At 29.5% G+C, this 20,555-nt stretch overlaps 3 protein-coding genes across 3 annotated transcripts; all 3 read left to right on the top strand.

Moving 5' to 3' along the window:
* Positions 1 to 2,762: 2,762 nt before the first annotated feature.
* On the top strand, positions 2,763 to 4,347 carry LOC135955778 (peritrophin-48-like). The gene is made up of 3 exons (XM_065506138.1): positions 2,763 to 2,818; positions 2,899 to 3,467; positions 3,538 to 4,347. The coding sequence occupies exons 1-3, from the start codon at positions 2,812 to 2,814 to the stop codon at positions 4,306 to 4,308; spliced, it is 1,347 nt and encodes a 448-aa protein (XP_065362210.1). The 5' UTR covers positions 2,763 to 2,811; the 3' UTR covers positions 4,309 to 4,347.
* An 8,733-nt stretch (positions 4,348 to 13,080) lies between these two features.
* Positions 13,081 to 14,798, top strand: LOC135954340 (peritrophin-48-like). The gene is made up of 3 exons (XM_065504480.1): positions 13,081 to 13,152; positions 13,217 to 13,779; positions 13,838 to 14,798. The coding sequence occupies exons 1-3, from the start codon at positions 13,146 to 13,148 to the stop codon at positions 14,675 to 14,677; spliced, it is 1,410 nt and encodes a 469-aa protein (XP_065360552.1). The 5' UTR covers positions 13,081 to 13,145; the 3' UTR covers positions 14,678 to 14,798.
* A 2,700-nt stretch (positions 14,799 to 17,498) lies between these two features.
* Positions 17,499 to 18,945, top strand: LOC135955179 (peritrophin-48). Its single transcript, XM_065505494.1, has 2 exons — positions 17,499 to 17,570; positions 17,881 to 18,945. Exons 1-2 carry the CDS (start codon positions 17,564 to 17,566, stop codon positions 18,921 to 18,923), a joined length of 1,050 nt encoding a protein of 349 aa, XP_065361566.1. The 5' UTR covers positions 17,499 to 17,563; the 3' UTR covers positions 18,924 to 18,945.
* Positions 18,946 to 20,555: the final 1,610 nt, after the last annotated feature.

The following is a 20,555-nucleotide window of genomic DNA, read 5'->3' on the forward strand; positions in this document are numbered from 1 at the left end:
ATGAGATAACGGTATATTTAAAATTTTTGTGTGAAGACAGAAAGTTAAATTGTGTTTTGGAGGGGGATTGATGGGACTGAAGTCAAGAAGTAAAGTTGTGTAGCGGAACAATTAAAAATTAAGTAAAAACGATTTTGAGAAGAGGACATTACTCCCGTTGAGAAGTTGAGCTTTAAATAAAATCGAGGGATCTGAATATTTATTTTAAGACTTTTTTGGAATTAACCCTTAGGACCCAATATTGGTGTTGTTGGCACCTTGGATGTTCCTCTAACCAACACCTAGACGAAGATTTATTTAATGCTTATGGCTGATATTGGATATTCCGTTGAAGTGCATGATAATTGTTGAACTAAAAATTTTATTGTTAATTATAATTGTGGTTCAACCTCTGCCACCAATAGAAACGTAAAATTGGTTTATAATTGTTTATGTTAATGAATTTATTGGGAGAATTGGTCTATTTTGGTAACAATAAAACTGTGATAGTTATTGTTCAGCTGTACCATATTAAGCCTACAAAGCAACCACCGAACGACAGGCCTGGCGGATCGTCATGGAATAGAAAGTAGCACATATATGATGTAAGTACAAAAAAAAAAACAAAAAAATATATATGTATAAATATATATATTATGATCAATTAACTGTAACATTTTATTGTATCATACCGCTAACTCCCTTAGTTATTTGCGTTAATTATTAAATATTACTTTAAAGCTTAAACCAATCCTACGTTTCTATTGACTACGACAAGAGTTTGTGAACCCATTCAATTTTAAGAAACCTAAAGCACTATAGGGTAATTTGATTTATAAAAATTAATTATACTGACTTGATATATAAACAACAAAAATATATAATTGTAAAGCAAACTGTTCTTGTTAGGTAACTACAATACTAAAAGAAAACAAAACTAGATTAAGATTTATTTTTTTTGTCGAAATAAAATTTATAATAATGAAATGAAGTAATATAATTTATTTGTCTTAATTTCGAACTCTCCGATGGTAGGGGTTACTAATAAAATATTGATAGGACACAGGAACATAGGTTGGCGTGGGCTAAGGAGGCAGAACTTCTCGCCTCATTTCATTCCTAATTATCAACAATTTTAAATTCTGGTTTAAATTAAACAATAGTTTTTATAGCACGTAAAATTTTCAAGTAACGTGGGTATCTCTTGATAGACTAGGCAAGACTCACTCCCCTATCCGACTAGAACTAGCCTTTTGCCAGTACGTGCGAACGCCTAGGGCTAAGAGACAAACATTGAAAAGAAAAATTCCGTTACACTTCCCTTCATTCCTTCTTTCCTCCTTTCCTTATGTCCTTCTTTTCTTCTTTCCTTCATTTCTTCTTTCCTTCATTCCGTCTTTCCTTCATTCGTTCTTTCCAAATTTCCTTCATTCCTTATTTCCTGCTTCCCTTCATTCCGGCTTTCCTTCTTTTCTTCTTTCTTCCTTTCCTTATGTCCTCTTTCCTTCATGCCGTCTTTCTTTATTTTCTTTTTTTCTTCATTCCTTCTTTTCTTCTTTCCTTCATTCGTTCTTTCCAAATTTCCTTCATTCCTTATTTCATGCTTCCCTTCTTTCCGGCTTTGCTTCTTTTCTTCTTTCCTCCTTTCCTTATGTCCTTCTTTTCTTCTTTCCTTCTTTCCTTTATTCCGTCTTTCCTTCATTCGTTCTTTCCAAATTTCCTTCATTCCTAATTTCCTGCTTCCCTTCATTCCTACTTTCCTTATGTCCTTCTTTTCTTATTTCCTTCATTCCTTCTTTTCTTCTTTCCTTTATTCCGTCTTTCCTTCATTCCCTATTTCCTGCTTCCCTTCTTTACTTCATTCCGGCTTTGCTTCTTTTCTTTTTTCCTCCTTTCCTTATGTCCTTCTTTTCATCTTTCCTTTATTCCATCTTTCCTTCCTTATGTCCTTCTTTTATTCTTTTCTTCTTTCCTTCATTCCTTCTTTTCTTCGTTTCTTTATTCCGTCTTTCCTCCATTCGTTCTTTCCATATTTCGTTCATTCCCTATTTCCTGCTTCCCTTCTTTCCTTCATTCCGGCTTTGCTTCTTTTCTTTTTTCCTCCTTTCCTTATGTCCTTCTTTTCTTCTTTCTTTCATTCCTTCTTTTCTTCTTTCCTTTATTCCTTCATTCGTTCTTTCCAAATTTCCTGCTTCCATTCTTTCCTTCATTCCGGCTTTTCCTCCTTTCCTTCATTCCTTCTAATCTTCTTTCCTTTATTCCGTCTTTCCTTCATTCGTTCTTTCCAAATTTCCTTCATTCCTTATTTCCTGCTTCCCTTCTTTTCTTCTTTCCTTTTGTCCTTCTTTTCTTCTTTCCTTTTTTTCCTTCTTTCCTTATTTCCGCCTTTCCCTTTTTCGTTCTATCCTTCTTTACTTCTGCGTTTACGATGATACTTCTACCCTCAAGTTTTGGCTAGCAGAAATAGTAAGTTCCTGGAAATTTGTATGCTTCTTTTTTTCTTCTTTCCTTTATTCTCTTGCCAGTTCTAACACGTTCTACTGTTTAATCTTGTTTTATCAACCACCAGCGTTGCTAGCTGTCGCAATGAAATATTTATTTTTGAATTTAAAAGAAATTATAGAACTATCAAATACGCAAATGTTTGCAATCATAAATTAAAATTCTATGAAAGCAACATTAATAAATTAAACATTATCACAAAGTGGCATACATACATTCATGTGTACTGAAAATAATTTTACTATATAAAAGTCTAAAGACAAGAGCAAAACACGAACAGTGTTCAAGAAAACCACCAACGATCTAAACTAAATTCAAGAGCCAGCAAACATGATTGGTAAGTAAGAAGAAAGAGAGTGAGAAAGGAATGTGAAGAAATATCATTGGAAATTACTAAACATGCTTTATCTTTTCCAGCTAAAATTCCATTGATTATTATTTGCATTGTCCTGTTGACATGTGTCCCGTCTAAAGTCAATGCTGAATACAATGTGGCCAAGTATTGCCAGCTGGTACCGGTTGGCACCAAATTACCCAGTTTTAAATCCTGTCAAACCTTCTACACCTGCCAGACCAATAACAAAGTGAATGAAACAATTTGTGCTGGTGCCGATGTTTTCGACAAAGATTTACAATATTGTGTTACCAAGTCCCAAGGCAATTGTTATTTTCACCTAGGCAATCCATGTGAAAATGAAGACGCCACCTGGGTACCAGATGGTAAAAAATGTGGCATTTGGCATTATTGTTCGAAGGGTCAGGTATTGGGCAGCGGTAGTTGTGGACCGGGGCAATATTTTGATGGTGTTACCAAACAGTGTACTAATGGTAAATGTGACAACATTGTGGCCACCACCACCTCTGAAATAACAAATTTATGCCAAATTATGCAAAACGATAAATTCTTTGGTGATTTTAGCAGCTGCAATGTTTGGAATAAATGTATAAATTCCAAGTTATCAACTGGCAAATGTCAAGGCGAATTGGTAAGTGTTTGGAATTATGATATTGAATTAAAATCAAATTACCGCATAACACGTTTAACTTGCCAAACAGCTTTACGACAGTCAGCAACGCATGTGTCTCAAAAATGATGGTAAAATGTGTGAACGAACCGGTGGTATTGTTCCCCTGGTGACCCAGCAACTGGAAGGAAAAAACTGTGCGGAGAATAAGAAAAAAGTAGGCGACAAGAAAGTTTGCTCCATTTTCTATGAATGCAAAGAATCGAAATGGTTAAAGTTTGTCTGCGTAGCTAATCAGTATTTTGATGTTAAGGATAAGACATGTAAAAATCGGCAAATCGCTAAACCGGTAAAGGGCTGTAATCGTTGCCAATTCACAACTGCTACTTGGGTAAATGCCGTCGATGGCAAATGTACAACCTACAACAATTGTAAGAACGGCCAAACCGTTGGAAGTGGCACATGTAAAGACAATAATTACTTTAACGAAGTGGAACAGTATTGTATAACGGGTACTATGAATTTAGTCAAGTATATGGAAATTAATGGAGCCTGTTATGATGCCACTTGCAACAATGCAGAATGTAAGCTTCAGACATGCCTGGCTGCATCCGTACATTCCGAATATGAATGCCAACTAGAGTCTTGCAAAGTTAAACATTCCAAAGATGAGTGTACGACTCAACTTTGTGCAGATCCTGCTTCCTATCCAGAGGAATGTGAATTCGAGGCATGTCTAAAGAAAAATGATACACCCTATGAATGTGAATTGAATGCGTGCAAAAAAAAAGGTTTCACCGATGATGCTTGTAAAAGTAAACTTTGTGATGGTCACCATTCATACCCTGAGTGTAATAGTTAATCTTCTATCAAATTCTGTATAACATTTTTTAAATAATTGCAGTACATATATTTTATTTATTAATTGATTTTAAATATAAACTTCACCACAATTATACTTTAAAATTACAAAAAATTTTATTTAAATTTTTTTTTTTTTAATTTTTATTTTAAAACATTTTTTTAAATATGTCGTTGCAAAAGTATTTTAAATATCAAACATTAGATATCCATATTGTATTAATTAGTAATCCAGATATAGGTAAAAAATCGCGGTAGTTAGGGGCCGATTTTCTCGATTTTAAATAGCAACCGCACCGGGTCTATAGCTGATATATATATGGATGTAAGTTATTTCGGGGGCTACGGAAAGCGTATTACAGACGGACATGGCTATTTTCTATAGAAAACCTGTCTTTATTAGACAATTTTCTATAGAAAACCTGTCTTTATTAGACAATTTTCTATAGAAAACCTGTCTTTATTAGACAATTTTCTATAGAAAACCTGTCTTTATTAGACAATTTTCTATATAAAACTGTGTTTCTTAGACAATTTTCTATAGAAAACTGTGTTTCTTAGACAATTTTCTATACAAAACTGTCTATAGAAAACTGTCTTTCTTAGACAATTTTCTATACAAAACTGTCTATAGAAAACTGTCTTTATTAGACAATTTTCTATAGAAGACTGTCTTTATTAGACAATTTTCTATAGAAGACTGTCTTTATTAGACAATTTTCTATAGAAAACTGTCTTTATTAGACAATTTTCTATAGAAAACTGTCTTTATTAGACAATTTTCTATAGAAAACTTTCTTTATTAGACAATTTTCTATAGAAAACTGTCTTTATTAGACAATTTTCTATAGAAAACTGTCTTTATTAGACAATTTTCTATAGAAAACTGTCTTTATTAGACAATTTTCTATAGAAAACTGTCTTTATTAGACAATTTTCTATAGAAAACTGTCTTTATTAGACAATTTTCTATAGAAAACTGTCTTTATTAGACAATTTTCTTCTGTCTTTATTAGACAATTTTCTATAGAAAACTGTCTTTATTAGACAATTTTCTATAGAAAACTGTCTTTATTAGACAATTTTCTTCTGTCTTTATTAGACAATTTTCTATAGAAAACTGTCTTTATTAGACAATTTTCTATAGAAAACCTGTCTTTATTAGACAATTTTCTATAGAAAACCTGTCAGACAATTTTCTATAGAAAAACTTTATTAGACAATTTCCTTTGAAAAAACTGTCTTTATTAGACAAGTTTCTATAGAAAAACTGTCTTTATTAGACAATTTTCTATAGAAAAACTGTCTTTATTAGACAATTTTCTATAGAAAACTGTCTTTATTAGACAATTTTCTATAGAAAACTGTCTTTATTAGACAATTTTCTATACAAAACTGTCTATAGAAAACTGTCTTTATTAGACAATTTTCTATAGAAGACTGTCTTTATTAGACAATTTTCTATAGAAGACTGTCTTTATTAGACAATTTTCTATAGAAAACTGTCTTTATTAGACAATTTTCTATAGAAAACTGTCTTTATTAGACAATTTTCTATAGAAAACTGTCTTTATTAGACAATTTTCTATAGAAAACTGTCTTTATTAGACAATTTTCTATAGAAAACTTTCTTTATTAGACAATTTTCTATAGAAAACTGTCTTTATTAGACAATTTTCTATAGAAAACTGTCTTTATTAGACAATTTTCTATAGAAAACTGTCTTTATTAGACAATTTTCTATAGAAAACTGTCTTTATTAGACAATTTTCTATAGAAAACTGTCTTTATTAGACAATTTTCTATAGAAAACTGTCTTTATTAGACAATTTTCTTCTGTCTTTATTAGACAATTTTCTATAGAAAACTGTCTTTATTAGACAATTTTCTTCTGTCTTTATTAGACAATTTTCTATAGAAAACTGTCTTTATTAGACAATTTTCTATAGAAAACCTGTCTTTATTAGACAATTTTCTATAGAAAACCTGTCAGACAATTTTCTATAGAAAAACTTTATTAGACAATTTCCTTTGAAAAAACTGTCTTTATTAGACAAGTTTCTATAGAAAAACTGTCTTTATTAGACAATTTTCTATAGAAAAACTGTCTTTATTAGACAATTTTCTATAGAAAACTGTCTTTATTAGACAATTTTCTATAGAAAACTGTCTTTATTAGACAATTTTCTATAGAAAACTGTCTTTATTAGACAATTTTCTACAGAAAACTGTCTTTCTTAGAGAATTTTCTATAGAAAACCTGTCTTTATTAGACAATTTTCTATAGAAAACCTGTCTTTATTAGACAATTTTCTATAGAAAACCTGTCTTTATTAGACAATTTTCTATAGAAAACCTGTCAGACAATTTTCTATAGAAAAACTTTATTAGACAATTTCCTTTGAAAAAACTGTCTTTATTAGACAAGTTTCTATAGAAAAACTGTCTTTATTAGACAATTTTCTATAGAAAAACTGTCTTTATTAGACAATTTTCTATAGAAAACTGTCTTTATTAGACAATTTTCTATAGAAAACTGTCTTTATTAGACAATTTTCTATAGAAAACTGTCTTTATTAGACAATTTTCTATAGAAAACTGTCTTTATTAGACAATTTTCTATAGAAAACTGTCTTTATTAGACAATTTTCTATAGAAAACTGTCTTTCTTAGACAATTTTCTATAGAAAACTGTGTTTCTTAGACAATTTTCTATACAAAACTGTCTATAGAAAACTGTCTTTCTTAGACAATTTTCTATACAAAACTGTCTATAGAAAACTGTCTTTCTTAGACAATTTTCTATACAAAACTGTCTATAGAAAACTGTCTTTATTAGACAATTTTCTATAGAAAAACTGTCTTTATTAGACAATTTTCTATAGAAAACTGTCTTTATTAGACAATTTTCTATAGAAAACTGTCTTTATTAGACAATTTTCTATAGAAAACTGTCTTTATTAGACAATTTTCTATAGAAAACTGTCTTTCTTAGACAATTTTCTATAGAAAACCTGTCTTTATTAGACAATTTTCTATAGAAAACCTGTCTTTATTAGACAATTTTCTATAGAAAACCTGTCTTTATTAGACAATTTTCTATATAAAACTGTGTTTCTTAGACAATTTTCTATAGAAAACTGTGTTTCTTAGACAATTTTCTATACAAAACTGTCTATAGAAAACTGTCTTTCTTAGACAATTTTCTATACAAAACTGTCTATAGAAAACTGTCTTTATTAGACAATTTTCTATAGAAGACTGTCTTTATTAGACAATTTTCTATAGAAGACTGTCTTTATTAGACAATTTTCTATAGAAAACTGTCTTTATTAGACAATTTTCTATAGAAAACTGTCTTTATTAGACAATTTTCTATAGAAAACTGTCTTTATTAGACAATTTTCTATAGAAAACTTTCTTTATTAGACAATTTTCTATAGAAAACTGTCTTTATTAGACAATTTTCTATAGAAAACTGTCTTTATTAGACAATTTTCTATAGAAAACTGTCTTTATTAGACAATTTTCTATAGAAAACTGTCTTTATTAGACAATTTTCTATAGAAAACTGTCTTTATTAGACAATTTTCTTCTGTCTTTATTAGACAATTTTCTATAGAAAACTGTCTTTATTAGACAATTTTCTATAGAAAACCTGTCTTTATTAGACAATTTTCTATAGAAAACCTGTCAGACAATTTTCTATAGAAAAACTTTATTAGACAATTTCCTTTGAAAAAACTGTCTTTATTAGACAAGTTTCTATAGAAAAACTGTCTTTATTAGACAATTTTCTATAGAAAAACTGTCTTTATTAGACAATTTTCTATAGAAAACTGTCTTTCTTAGAGAATTTTCTATAGAAAAACTGTCTTTATTAGACAATTTTCTATAGAAAACTGTCTTTATTAGACAATTTTCTATAGAAAAACTGTCTTTATTAGACAATTTTCTATAGAAAACTGTCTTTCTTAGACAATTTTCTATAGAAAACTGTCTTTCTTAGACAATTTTCTACAGAAAACTGTCTTTCTTAGAGAATTTTCTATAGAAAAACTGTCTTTATTAGACAATTTTCTATAGAAAACTGTCTTTATTAGACAATTTTCTATAGAAAAACTGTCTTTATTAGACAATTTTCTATAGAAAAACTGTCTTTATTAGACAATTTTCTATAGAAAACTGTCTTTATTAGACAATTTTCTATAGAAAACTGTCTTTCTTAGACAATTTTCTATAGAAAAACTGTCTTTATTAGACAATTTTCTATAGAAAAACTGTCTTTATTAGACAATTTTCTATAGCAAACTGTCTTTATTAGACAATTTTCTATAGAAAACTATAGAATAGAATTTTCTATAGAAAAACTGTCTTTATTAGACAATTTTCTATAGAAAAACTGTATTTATTAGACAATTTCCTTTGAAAAAACTGTCTTTATTAGACAATTTCCTTTGAAAAAACTGTCTTTCTTAGACAATTTTCTATAGAAAAACTGTCTTTATTAGAAAATTTTCTATAGAAAACCTGTCTTTATTAGACAATTTTCTATAGAAAACCTGTCTTTATTAGACAATTTTCTATAGAAAAACTGTCTTTATTAGACAATTTCCTTTGAAAAAACTGTCTTTATTAGACAATTTCCTTTGAAAAAACTGTCTTTATTAGACAATTTTCTATAGAAAAACTGTCTTCATTAGACAATTTTCTATAGAAAACTGTCTTTATTAGACAATTTTCTATAGAAAACTGTCTTTCTTAGACAATTTTCTATAGAAAACTGTCTTTCTTAGACAATTTTCTATAGAAAACTGTCTTTCATAGACAATTTTCTACAGAAAAACTGTCTTTATTAGACAATTTTCTATAGAAAACTGTCTTTCTTAGACAATTTTCTATAGAAAACTGTCTTTCTTAGACAATTTTCTATAGAAAACTGTCTTTCTTAGACAATTTTCTATAGAAAACTGTCTTTCTTAGACAATTTTCTATAGAAAAACTGTCTTTCTTAGACAATTTTCTATAGAAAACTGTCTTTCTTAGACAATTTTCTACAGAAAAACTGTCTTTATTAGAAAATTTTCTATAGAAAACCTGTCTTTATTAGACAATTTTCTATAGAAAACCTGTCAGACAATTTTCTATAGAAAAACTGTCTTTATTAGACAATTTCCTTTGAAAAAACTGTCTTTATTAGACAATTTCCTTTGAAAAAAATGTCTTTATTAGACAATTTTCTATAGAAAAACTGTCTTTATTAGACAATTTTCTATAGAAAAACTGTCTTTATTAGACAATTTTCTATAGAAAAACTGTCTTTATTAGACAATTTTCTATAGAAAAACTGTCTTTATTAGACAATTTTCTATAGAAAAACTGTCTTTATTAGACAATTTTCTATAGAAAAACTGTCTTTATTAGACAATTTTCTATAGAAAAACTGTCTTTATTAGACAATTTTCTATAGAAAAACTGTCTTTATTAGACAATTTCCTTTGAAAAAACTGTCTTTATTAGACAATTTCCTTTGAAAAAACTGTCTTTATTAGACAATTTCCTTTGAAAAAAATGTCTTTATTAGACAATTTTCTATAGAAAAACTGTCTTTATTAGACAATTTTCTATAGAAAACCTGTCAGACAATTTTCTATAGAAAAACTGTCTTTATTAGACAATTTCCTTTGAAAAAACTGTCTTTATTAGACAATTTCCTTTGAAAAAACTGTCTTTATTAGACAATTTCCTTTGAAAAAAATGTCTTTATTAGACAATTTTCTATAGAAAAACTGTCTTTATTAGACAATTTTCTATAGAAAACTGTCTTTCTTAGACAATTTTCTATAGAAAACCTGTCTTTATTAGACAATTTTCTATAGAAAACCTGTCAGACAATTTTCTATAGAAAAACTGTCTTTATTAGACAATTTCCTTTGAAAAAACTGTCTTTATTAGACAATTTCCTTTGAAAAAACTGTCTTTATTAGACAATTTCCTTTGAAAAAAATGTCTTTATTAGACAATTTTCTATAGAAAAACTGTCTTTATTAGACAATTTTCTATAGAAAACTGTCTTTCTTAGACAATTTTCTATAGAAAACCTGTCTTTATTAGACAATTTTCTATAGAAAACCTGTCAGACAATTTTCTATAGAAAAACTGTCTTTATTAGACAATTTCCTTTGAAAAAACTGTCTTTATTAGACAATTTCCTTTGAAAAAACTGTCTTTATTAGACAATTTCCTTTGAAAAAAATGTCTTTATTAGACAATTTTCTATAGAAAAACTGTCTTTATTAGACAATTTTCTATAGAAAACTGTCTTTCTTAGACAATTTTCTATAGAAAAACTGTCTTTATTAGACAATTTTCTATAGAAAAACTGTCAGACAATTTTCTATAGAAAAACTGTCTTTATTAGACAATTTTCTATAGAAAAACTGTCTTTATTAGACAATTTTCTATAGAAAAACTGTCTTTATTAGACAATTTCCTTTGAAAAAACTGTCTTTATTAGACAATTTCCTTTGAAAAAAATGTCTTTATTAGACAATTTTCTATAGAAAAACTGTCTTTATTAGACAATTTTCTATAGAAAACTGTCTTTCTTAGACAATTTTCTATAGAAAAACTGTCTTTATTAGACAATTTTCTATAGAAAAACTGTCTTTATTAGACAATTTCCTTTGAAAAAAATGTCTTTATTAGACAATTTTCTATAGAAAAACTGTCTTTATTAGACAATTTTCTATAGAAAACTGTCTTTCTTAGACAATTTTCTATAGAAAAACTGTCTTTATTAGACAATTTTCTATAGAAAAACTGTCAGACAATTTTCTATAGAAAAACTGTCTTTATTAGACAATTTTCTATAGAAAAACTGTCTTTATTAGACAATTTTCTATAGAAAAACTGTCTTTATTAGACAATTTCCTTTGAAAAAACTGTCTTTATTAGACAATTTCCTTTGAAAAAACTGTCTTTATTAGACAATTTCCTTTGAAAAAAATGTCTTTATTAGACAATTTTCTATAGAAAAACTGTCTTTATTAGACAATTTTCTATAGAAAACCTGTCAGACAATTTTCTATAGAAAAACTGTCTTTATTAGACAATTTCCTTTGAAAAAACTGTCTTTATTAGACAATTTCCTTTGAAAAAACTGTCTTTATTAGACAATTTCCTTTGAAAAAAATGTCTTTATTAGACAATTTTCTATAGAAAAACTGTCTTTATTAGACAATTTTCTATAGAAAACTGTCTTTCTTAGACAATTTTCTATAGAAAACCTGTCTTTATTAGACAATTTTCTATAGAAAACCTGTCAGACAATTTTCTATAGAAAAACTGTCTTTATTAGACAATTTCCTTTGAAAAAACTGTCTTTATTAGACAATTTCCTTTGAAAAAACTGTCTTTATTAGACAATTTCCTTTGAAAAAAATGTCTTTATTAGACAATTTTCTATAGAAAAACTGTCTTTATTAGACAATTTTCTATAGAAAACTGTCTTTCTTAGACAATTTTCTATAGAAAACCTGTCTTTATTAGACAATTTTCTATAGAAAACCTGTCAGACAATTTTCTATAGAAAAACTGTCTTTATTAGACAATTTCCTTTGAAAAAACTGTCTTTATTAGACAATTTCCTTTGAAAAAACTGTCTTTATTAGACAATTTCCTTTGAAAAAAATGTCTTTATTAGACAATTTTCTATAGAAAAACTGTCTTTATTAGACAATTTTCTATAGAAAACTGTCTTTCTTAGACAATTTTCTATAGAAAAACTGTCTTTATTAGACAATTTTCTATAGAAAAACTGTCTTTATTAGACAATTTTCTATAGAAAACTGTCTTTATCTTTAGAAAATTGTAGAAAAGTTTTCATCGTCTTGTTTAAATGAAACTTACTTTTATTTGTTTTTGAAATTTTCTGCATTTCGTGCTTCAAAACGGCAGACTGATGACTGTATTTTCTTAGAATTTTTCAGTTTTATTTATAAAATATTTATGTATTTTTATTATAATAAGATAGTGAGTGCTATAGTTATTTTTAATTAGAGTAAAATTTTACTAATTGAATTAAAGAAATTCGATTGCATTTTAATCTTATCTTCATGATTTAGCAGAAGATTTGGAAAACAAATAAAATCAAAGAAATAAATGCTGAATACAATGTAGACAAATATTGCCAGCCAGTGCTGGTGGAGACGAAATTATCCAATATTTAAATGCTGTCAAACTTTTGACGTCTGTCAGACAAATGGCTATGTAAGTTGGCGTATCAATATGTTATGAAACAGATGTGTAAAACGACAAAGTATTGCGAAAATTTGAAACGCCTAAGCGTATACAATAAAATTTAAATTAAAAAAAAAATAAAAAATAAAAAATTAAATTTAATAAATGTATGTAGGTTTATTTGAATTTCAATCAGTCCCACTGTTCAAAACAAAATTATTTATTTTAAGGCATATTCGCTGTTATTTTTGCTTAACTTTAAAGATAATATGCATATGTATGTAGGTACATACATACATACATATATGGATAAGAATAAGAATTTGTTGTGACTGGATATGCAAATCTATCTTATCTGTAAATTAAGGAAAATTTTCAAATATGCAATAGTTTACAAATAAGTTTGCTTAATTAAATACATACATACATACATACATACATACATACACATATGTATGTATGTATGTATTATTTAACTGAATCAATATTAATGAAAATTATTATGAACGGTTGCGTATAAAAGACAGCAGAAATTGTGGTTTAAACAATCAGTGTTTGAAAACATTTTGTGTGGTGAAAAACAAAAAAACTTTAATCATGAATGGTAAGTGATGAAAAGGATTAAGAATTTCATATAATAAAAAAATAAAATCATTCGTGTCTTCCAGCTGAAATCTTAGTGGCCAGTGTTGCCATTATACTTGCAACATTTGCCTGTCAAATGAGCAATGCTGAATACGATGCTGCCACTTACTGTCCACTTGTACCAGTTGGCACAAAATTTCCCAGTTTCCAATCATGTCAAACATTTTACACATGCCAAGCCAATAATAAGGTAGTTGAATCTAGTTGTCCCGGCAGCGATGTCTTCAGCAAGGATGCACAATCTTGTGTATCCGCTTCGTCAGCAAACTGTTATAATGACGTTGCCAATCCATGTGAAAATAAGGATGGCACCTGGGTGCCTGACAGTAGAGATTGCCGCATGTGGCATTACTGTTCGAAAGGTGCCATAGCTGGCAGCGGTTCTTGTGCAAATGGACAATATTTTGATGGCACTGCTGGTATGTGCGTTAATGGCAAATGTCCCAACAGTGGCGGTTCAACGGAAATTACAAATTTATGCCAGATTATGCAAAACAATCAATTCTTTGGTGATTTTGACAATTGTGCCACTTGGCACAAGTGTTCAGGACCTGTCATGCATACTGCCAAATGTAATAAGGGATTGGTAAGTTCACCATTTCAGCTCCATTGAATAAAAACTAAAATTTTTCAATATTTTTTAGATTTACAACGCCGAAGAACGCATGTGTTTGGCCAGTAATGGTAATATGTGTGCTGGACCAGCAAAAGAATGTAATCAGAAGGCCAACAATGAAGAGGTTGCTAATCCAAGCATATGTTCCGTTTATTTCCAATGCACTCAAGCGAATTCAAATTGGTTGTGGAAAAAAATACAATGTCCCATTGGTCAATATTACGATTTGAATAGTAAAGGTTGCCTAAATCGTCAAACTGCTACACCGATCAAAGGTTGCAATCGTTGTGAATTTACCACAGCCACCTGGGTAAATGCTGTTGATCCCGATTGCATAGAATTTCTAACATGTAGAAATGGTCAGGAGGTTGGCAAAGGCAAGTGTCCCGTGGTTGGCGGTTTTTTCAACGAACAGGGACAAATGTGCATGAACAATGACCAGGATTTACCAGAGTATAGAAAAAATAATGGTGCTTGTTACACCAAGAGTGCAGTGGCTCCCCCCACTAGTGCTCCGAATACAGAAGCCCCTACTGAGGACCCTGAGAAAACTGAGCCAAACCCCACAACGGAGAAATCGGAGAAAGAACCAACAACGGAGAAACATGCCACAGAACCCGCAACAGAAAAACCCACAACGGAGAAATCGGAGAAAGAACCAACAACGGAGAAATCGGAGAAAGAACCAACAACGGAGAAACATGCCACAGAACCCGCAACAGAAAAACCCACAACGGAGAAATCGGAGAAAGAACCAACAACGGAGAAATCGGAGAAAGAACCAACAACGGAGAAACATGCCACAGAACCCGCAACAGAAAAACACACAACGGAGAAATCTGCCACAGAACCCGTTACCAAAGAATAAGCTTTCTTAATTCACTAGCATAACCACCACTGGTTATTATAGCAATTAAAATATTTTCCTTCAATCGATAACTGTTATAATTTTGAATAAATAAATTTTGTTTATGGTTTTTGCGAAATTAGTTCAAATATTTTGATTAAGCCTTAAAGTAGGCACTTATTTTAAAGTCAAATTATAGAGCTGCCACATGGGCCACGACATTAGAAAGTACCCATCAGGGGATCATCAATAATGTTCATAACCACCAAGCTCTTTATCTTTAGTTATGAAATTATAGACAAAGAGTTTTCAAATTATATACATATATGTATATATACATATATGTATTCAATTGTAGGTCTTTATTTAGTACAATTTTAGTTTCAATCGCAGGTCTTTATTTAGTTAAATTTTAGCTTCAATCGTAGGTCTTTATTTAGTACAATTTTAGCTTTAATCAAGTCTTTATTTAGTACAATTTTAGCTTCAATCGTGGGTCTATATTTAGAACAATTTTGGATTCAATCGTAGGTTTTTATTTAGTACAATTTTAGCTTCAATCGTGGGTCTTTATTTAGTACAATTTTAGCTTCAATCGTAGGTCTTTATTTAGTACAATTTTAGCTTCAATCGTGGGTCTTTATTTAGTACAATTTTAGCTTCAATCGTAGGTCTTTATTTAGTACAATTTTAGATTCAATGTTGGGTCTTTATTAAGTTAAATTCTAGCTAGAATCGTAGGACTTTATTTAGTACAATTTTAGATTCAATCGTAGGTCGTTATTTAGTACAATTTTAGCTTCAATCGTAGGTCTTTATTTAGTACAATTTTAGCTTCAATCGTGGGTCTTTATTTAGTACAATTTTAGATTCAATCGTAGGTCTTTATTTAGTACAATTTTAGCTTCAATCGTGGGTCTTTATTTAGTACAATTTTAGATTCAATCGTAGGTCTTTATTTAGTACAATTTTAGCTTCAATCGTGGGTCTTTATTTAGTACAATTTTAGATTCAATCGTAGGTCTTTATTTAGTACAATTTTAGCTTCAATCGTGGGTCTTTATTTAGTACAATTTTATCTTCAATCATGAGTCTTTATTTAGTACAATTTTAGCAGGTTCAATCGCAGGTCTTTATTTAGTACAATTTTAGCTTTAATCAAGTCTTTATTTAGTACAATTTTAGCTTCAATCGTGGGTCTTTATTTAGTACAATTTTAGCTTCAATCTTGGGTCTTTATTAAGTTAAATTTCAGCTTCAATCGTAGGTCTTTATTTAGTACAATTTTAGCTTCAATCAAGTCTTTATTTAGTATTTATTTAGTTCAATTTTAGCTTGAATCGTGGGCCTTTATTAAGTTAAGTTTTAGCTTCAAGCGCAGGTCTTTATTTAGTACAATTTTAGCTTCAATCATGAGTCTTTATTTAGTACAATTTTATCTTCAATCGTAGGTCTTTATTTAGTATAATTTTAGCTTCAATTGAAGGTCTTTATTTAGAACAATTCAATCGTCTTTATTTAGTACAATTTTAGCTTCAATCGTGGGTCTTTATTTAGTACAATTTTAGCTTCAATCTTGGGTCTTTATTAAGTTAAATTTTAGCTTCAATCGTAGGTCTTTATTTAGTACAATTTTATCTTCAATCGTAGGTCTTTATTTAGTACAATTTTAGCTTTAATCAAGTCTTTATTTAGTACAATTTTAGATTCAATCGTAGGTCGTTATTTAGTACAATTTTAGACTCAATGTTGGGTCTTTATTAAGTTAAATTCTAGCTAGAATCGTAGGTCTTTATTTAGTACAATTTTAGATTCAATCGTAGGTCTTTATTTAGTACAATTTTAGATTCAATCGTAGGTCGTTATTTAGTACAATTTTAGCTTCAATCGTAGGTCTTTATTTAGTACAATTTTAGCTTCAATCTTGGGTCTTTATACCTCAGCACTGACTATGTTAAATTTCATTAAATTATCTCTAATAGTTCAAGAGCTACCGAATTATTTCCAAAATACACTGTTTGTGTACTTTATTACTCATAAGGAATATTTACAAAATTTTGATTTAACTGTCTCTCATCAACTCATTGATTGCGAAAAGAAATACACTTGCAATTCCCTTGCAATCTATTTAATTCTAGGTGTTTTGTTATAACCCCCCTGAGAGCCTTCCTGTTATATCTAGATGCAATAAATATTTGATACTCATTAACCAGGCTTAATTAGAATGTCTATGATGGTTCAAATCTTATCAGTAGAATACATTTGCTTTTTTTTTGATTTGTCATTTGAATATTCTTGAACATAAAATCTCTGCCATAAATAGTTTTAGTCATATTATTGATAAAGCATAAAAAAAAGCATTAGTAGGCTGTGCAGAATTTGAAATACCCTGCAGCTAATTGATTTCTACTTAAGGGATTTGTAGAAGTTTAAAAGAGAGGGGAGAACGAAATTCGATACAAATCTTTTTTGATGTTTTGTCTGCCGTTACAGAGTCTTTAGTGGGAATCGAACCCGCAACCATCAGATTGATAGACCAGCACACTATAGTTTAGTCTATGAGGAGGGCGTCCACATATAACTGACACGAACGCGACACGGTAACCCGACTTTACGATATTTTTGTTTATGAATTGAATTTTTGACCTTTTAATTTCTTGTAAACCTGATTCAATTTACAGTGGATTTTTAGCCACACCATTGAAGCTTTAAGTGAATACAGGTCTTGAATTTATAAATATTACCAACCAATTGACTAAACAATAATACCATCCAAATGGTGGATTTTTAATTTAAATACAAGACGCACAAGATTTTGCTTTTATAAACCAAATCAGTTACTGTTAAATTTAGTCACTTCTTAAAGTTCTAGAAATTCGGTTGTTTAAGTTTATCTAGCCAGCAACCATGAAAGGTAAAAGGAAATTTTAAAAAAAGTGTTGTAAAGTATAAAAATCAATAAAAAAAAAAAGAAACGTGAAGAAATTTGGTGACAACAGCAATTCAAAGCCAAAAGAAAATCCTCAGAATTTGCAATTAACTTTGTTTGATTTTAAATAGCCTTACCCCCAGTTTTTCGTAACGATAAACCTCCGATTAACATTTTTTTTGTATGAGAACTTTCAGTTTATCGTCACGATAAAAAATAACCAGAGATTAAGAAAATGGGGGTTAATATCGCTAATTTGGATCTATTATTTTTAATCTCGTTATATTTGTTTCAGCTTTTCTACTGGCTTTAGGCATTTTTCTGGGAATGCTGTTGATGACAAAATGCAAAGTCTTAAAACTAAATCTGAACTCGCCAAAAGACGTCTGTCGTTTATTCCCAAACAATGCAATACTGCGTAAACCCGGTTCCTGTACGGAAACCATAAAATGTCAGAATGGTAAAAGTATGCCGCACTCTGTTACCTGTATTAATAATCAAATTGTTCAATTGGATAAAATGACTTGTGCCAATGATAATAAGAAAAGTCCCGATAAGTATTGCCAAATTGCTTGCAAAATCGCCAGTCCTAAATGGATTGAAGATACAAAAAATTGTAGGGAATGGCACGAATGTGATCGGGCAAAATACGTTAAATCAGGTGTTTGTCCGGTGGGACAAATTTTCAATCAAAACGAACAAAGCTGTGATTACAATGATGGTAAATGTGATAAACAATATGATATATGTAATGTCGCCAAAACAAATCAGGAATTCTGGGATGAAGACAATTGTCACAAATACTACTATTGTAGTTCGAAAAGGGAATTAAAAGAAAAGCCATGCCCAATAGCAAATTACTATGATGTACGCTCGGGAGAGTGTATTAAAAAGGCCAAGGTTGATTGCTATAAACATCCGCTGCCTCATGATGTCTGTGGTAATCAAAAATTGGCCATACGTAATCGTTTCGTAAATGATCAGGCCACCTGTCGCGGCTACTTCTATTGCAAAGATTTAGGTAAAAACCAAACTTCAACATTGTCCTGGAATTATGAGCCAGATGTAAATCCGGATTGGGGTCAATGTCCGATAGGATATTTTTTCGATGAGAACAGCGAATATTGTCGCGATCAAAATGATATTAAATGCGACGAAGATCGCTGTGATAGTCGTAACAGCGGCGTAGTGTTGAGTGAAAAGCCTGGCTGTCAACATTATTTGGTATGTAAAGATGGCTATACGGACGGCGAATTTCAGTGTCCAGATAATAAATATTTCGATCCAATTAATGAAAAGTGTGTGGAAAATGTAATATCGTATCCGATTTGTGCTTGAAACTCATTTCATAAATAAATTATTGTGCTTTTTAAATAAAACTAAAAGAAATTGCTATTTGTTTATTTCCTGATAGCCAGTACAGGAAATTGGAATAATAAAATTTAATTAAAAACAAGTAAGAGTGCTATATTCGGCTGTGCCGAATCTTATATACCCTTCACCAAATTATACCTTAAAATTTTAAATATTTTTAGGTAAACAAAATTTAATTTTTTAATTTTTTGGAAAAAAATTTTTTTCGATTGTTATTTTAAATTTTTAAAATTTTTTTTTCAAAATTTAAAAAAATTTTTTTTTTTGTCTTTTAAATTTTTTCCGATTTTGACCCATTGTAGGTCCAACTTACTATGGTCTTATATACGTTGCAAATGTCTTTGAAATATCTATCATTAGATATCCATATTGTCTATATTAATGCCTTAGTAATCCAGATATAGGTCAAAAATAGGTCAAAAATCGAGGTTGTCTTGGTTTTTTCCTCATATCTCAGCCATTTGTGGACCGATTTTGCTGATTTTAAATAGCAAAATTCTCGAAAGCATGTCTGACAGAATTATTGAAGATTTGGATCCCGAAGATATCTGGGGTCTTCAGAAAATTGATTTCAACAGACAGACAGATAGACAGACAGACGGCTTAATCGATTCCGCTATCTATAAGGATCCAGAATATATATACTTTATAGGGTCGGAAATGAAAAATGTAGAAATTACAAACGGAATGACAAACTTATATATACCCTTCTCACGAAGGTGAAGGGTATAACAAGCAAATTGCATTCAAAGGGGGAAATAAATCTGTAACTTCTAAATCCTTAGTCCGATTTGAATGAAATTTGACATGTGTAAAAAAGAAGTTGAGTTGAAATGGGAAAAATCGCGAAATATTTGGACCCGCTGTTATCAAAAAACTGGAGTTGGGTGGGTAAAAATTTAGAAAATTTAATTTTCAAATGCGAATATCTCCCAAGATATAAGAGATAATAGATAGCTTCGGCGAGGTTTTTTTGTAGTGCTCGACAAGCAGGTTCTATATATGTAATGGTTTCGGAACACAGCCGATGACAATTTTCTATAGAAAAGTGTCTTTACTAGACAATTTTCTATAGAAAAGTGTCTTTACTAGACAATTTTCTATATAAAAGTGTCTTTACTAGACAATTTTCTATATAAAAGTGTCTTTACTAGACAATTTTCTATAGAAAAGTGTCTTTATTGGACAATTTTCTATAGAAAAGTGTCTTTATTGGACAATTTTCTATAGAAAAGTGTCTTTACTAGACAATTTTCTATAGAAAAGTGTCTTTACTAGACAATTTTCTATAGAAAAGTGTCTTTACTAGACAATTTTCTATAGAAAAGTGTCTTTACTAGACAATTTTCTATAGAAAAGTGTCTTTAACTGACAATTTTCTATAGAAAAGTGTCTTTACTAGACAATTTTCTATAGAAAAGTGTCTTTACTAGACAATTTTCTATAGAAAAGTGTCTTTACTAGACAATTTTCTATAGAAAAGTGTCTTTACTAGACAATTTTCTATAGAAAAGTGTCTTTACTAGACAATTTTCTATAGAAAAGTGTCTTTACTAGACAATTTTCTATAGAAAAGTGTCTTTACTAGACAATTTT

The sequence above is a fragment of the Calliphora vicina genome, chromosome 3, assembly GCF_958450345.1.
Source record: "Calliphora vicina chromosome 3, idCalVici1.1, whole genome shotgun sequence".
Classification (NCBI taxonomy): Eukaryota; Metazoa; Arthropoda; class Insecta; order Diptera; family Calliphoridae; genus Calliphora; species Calliphora vicina.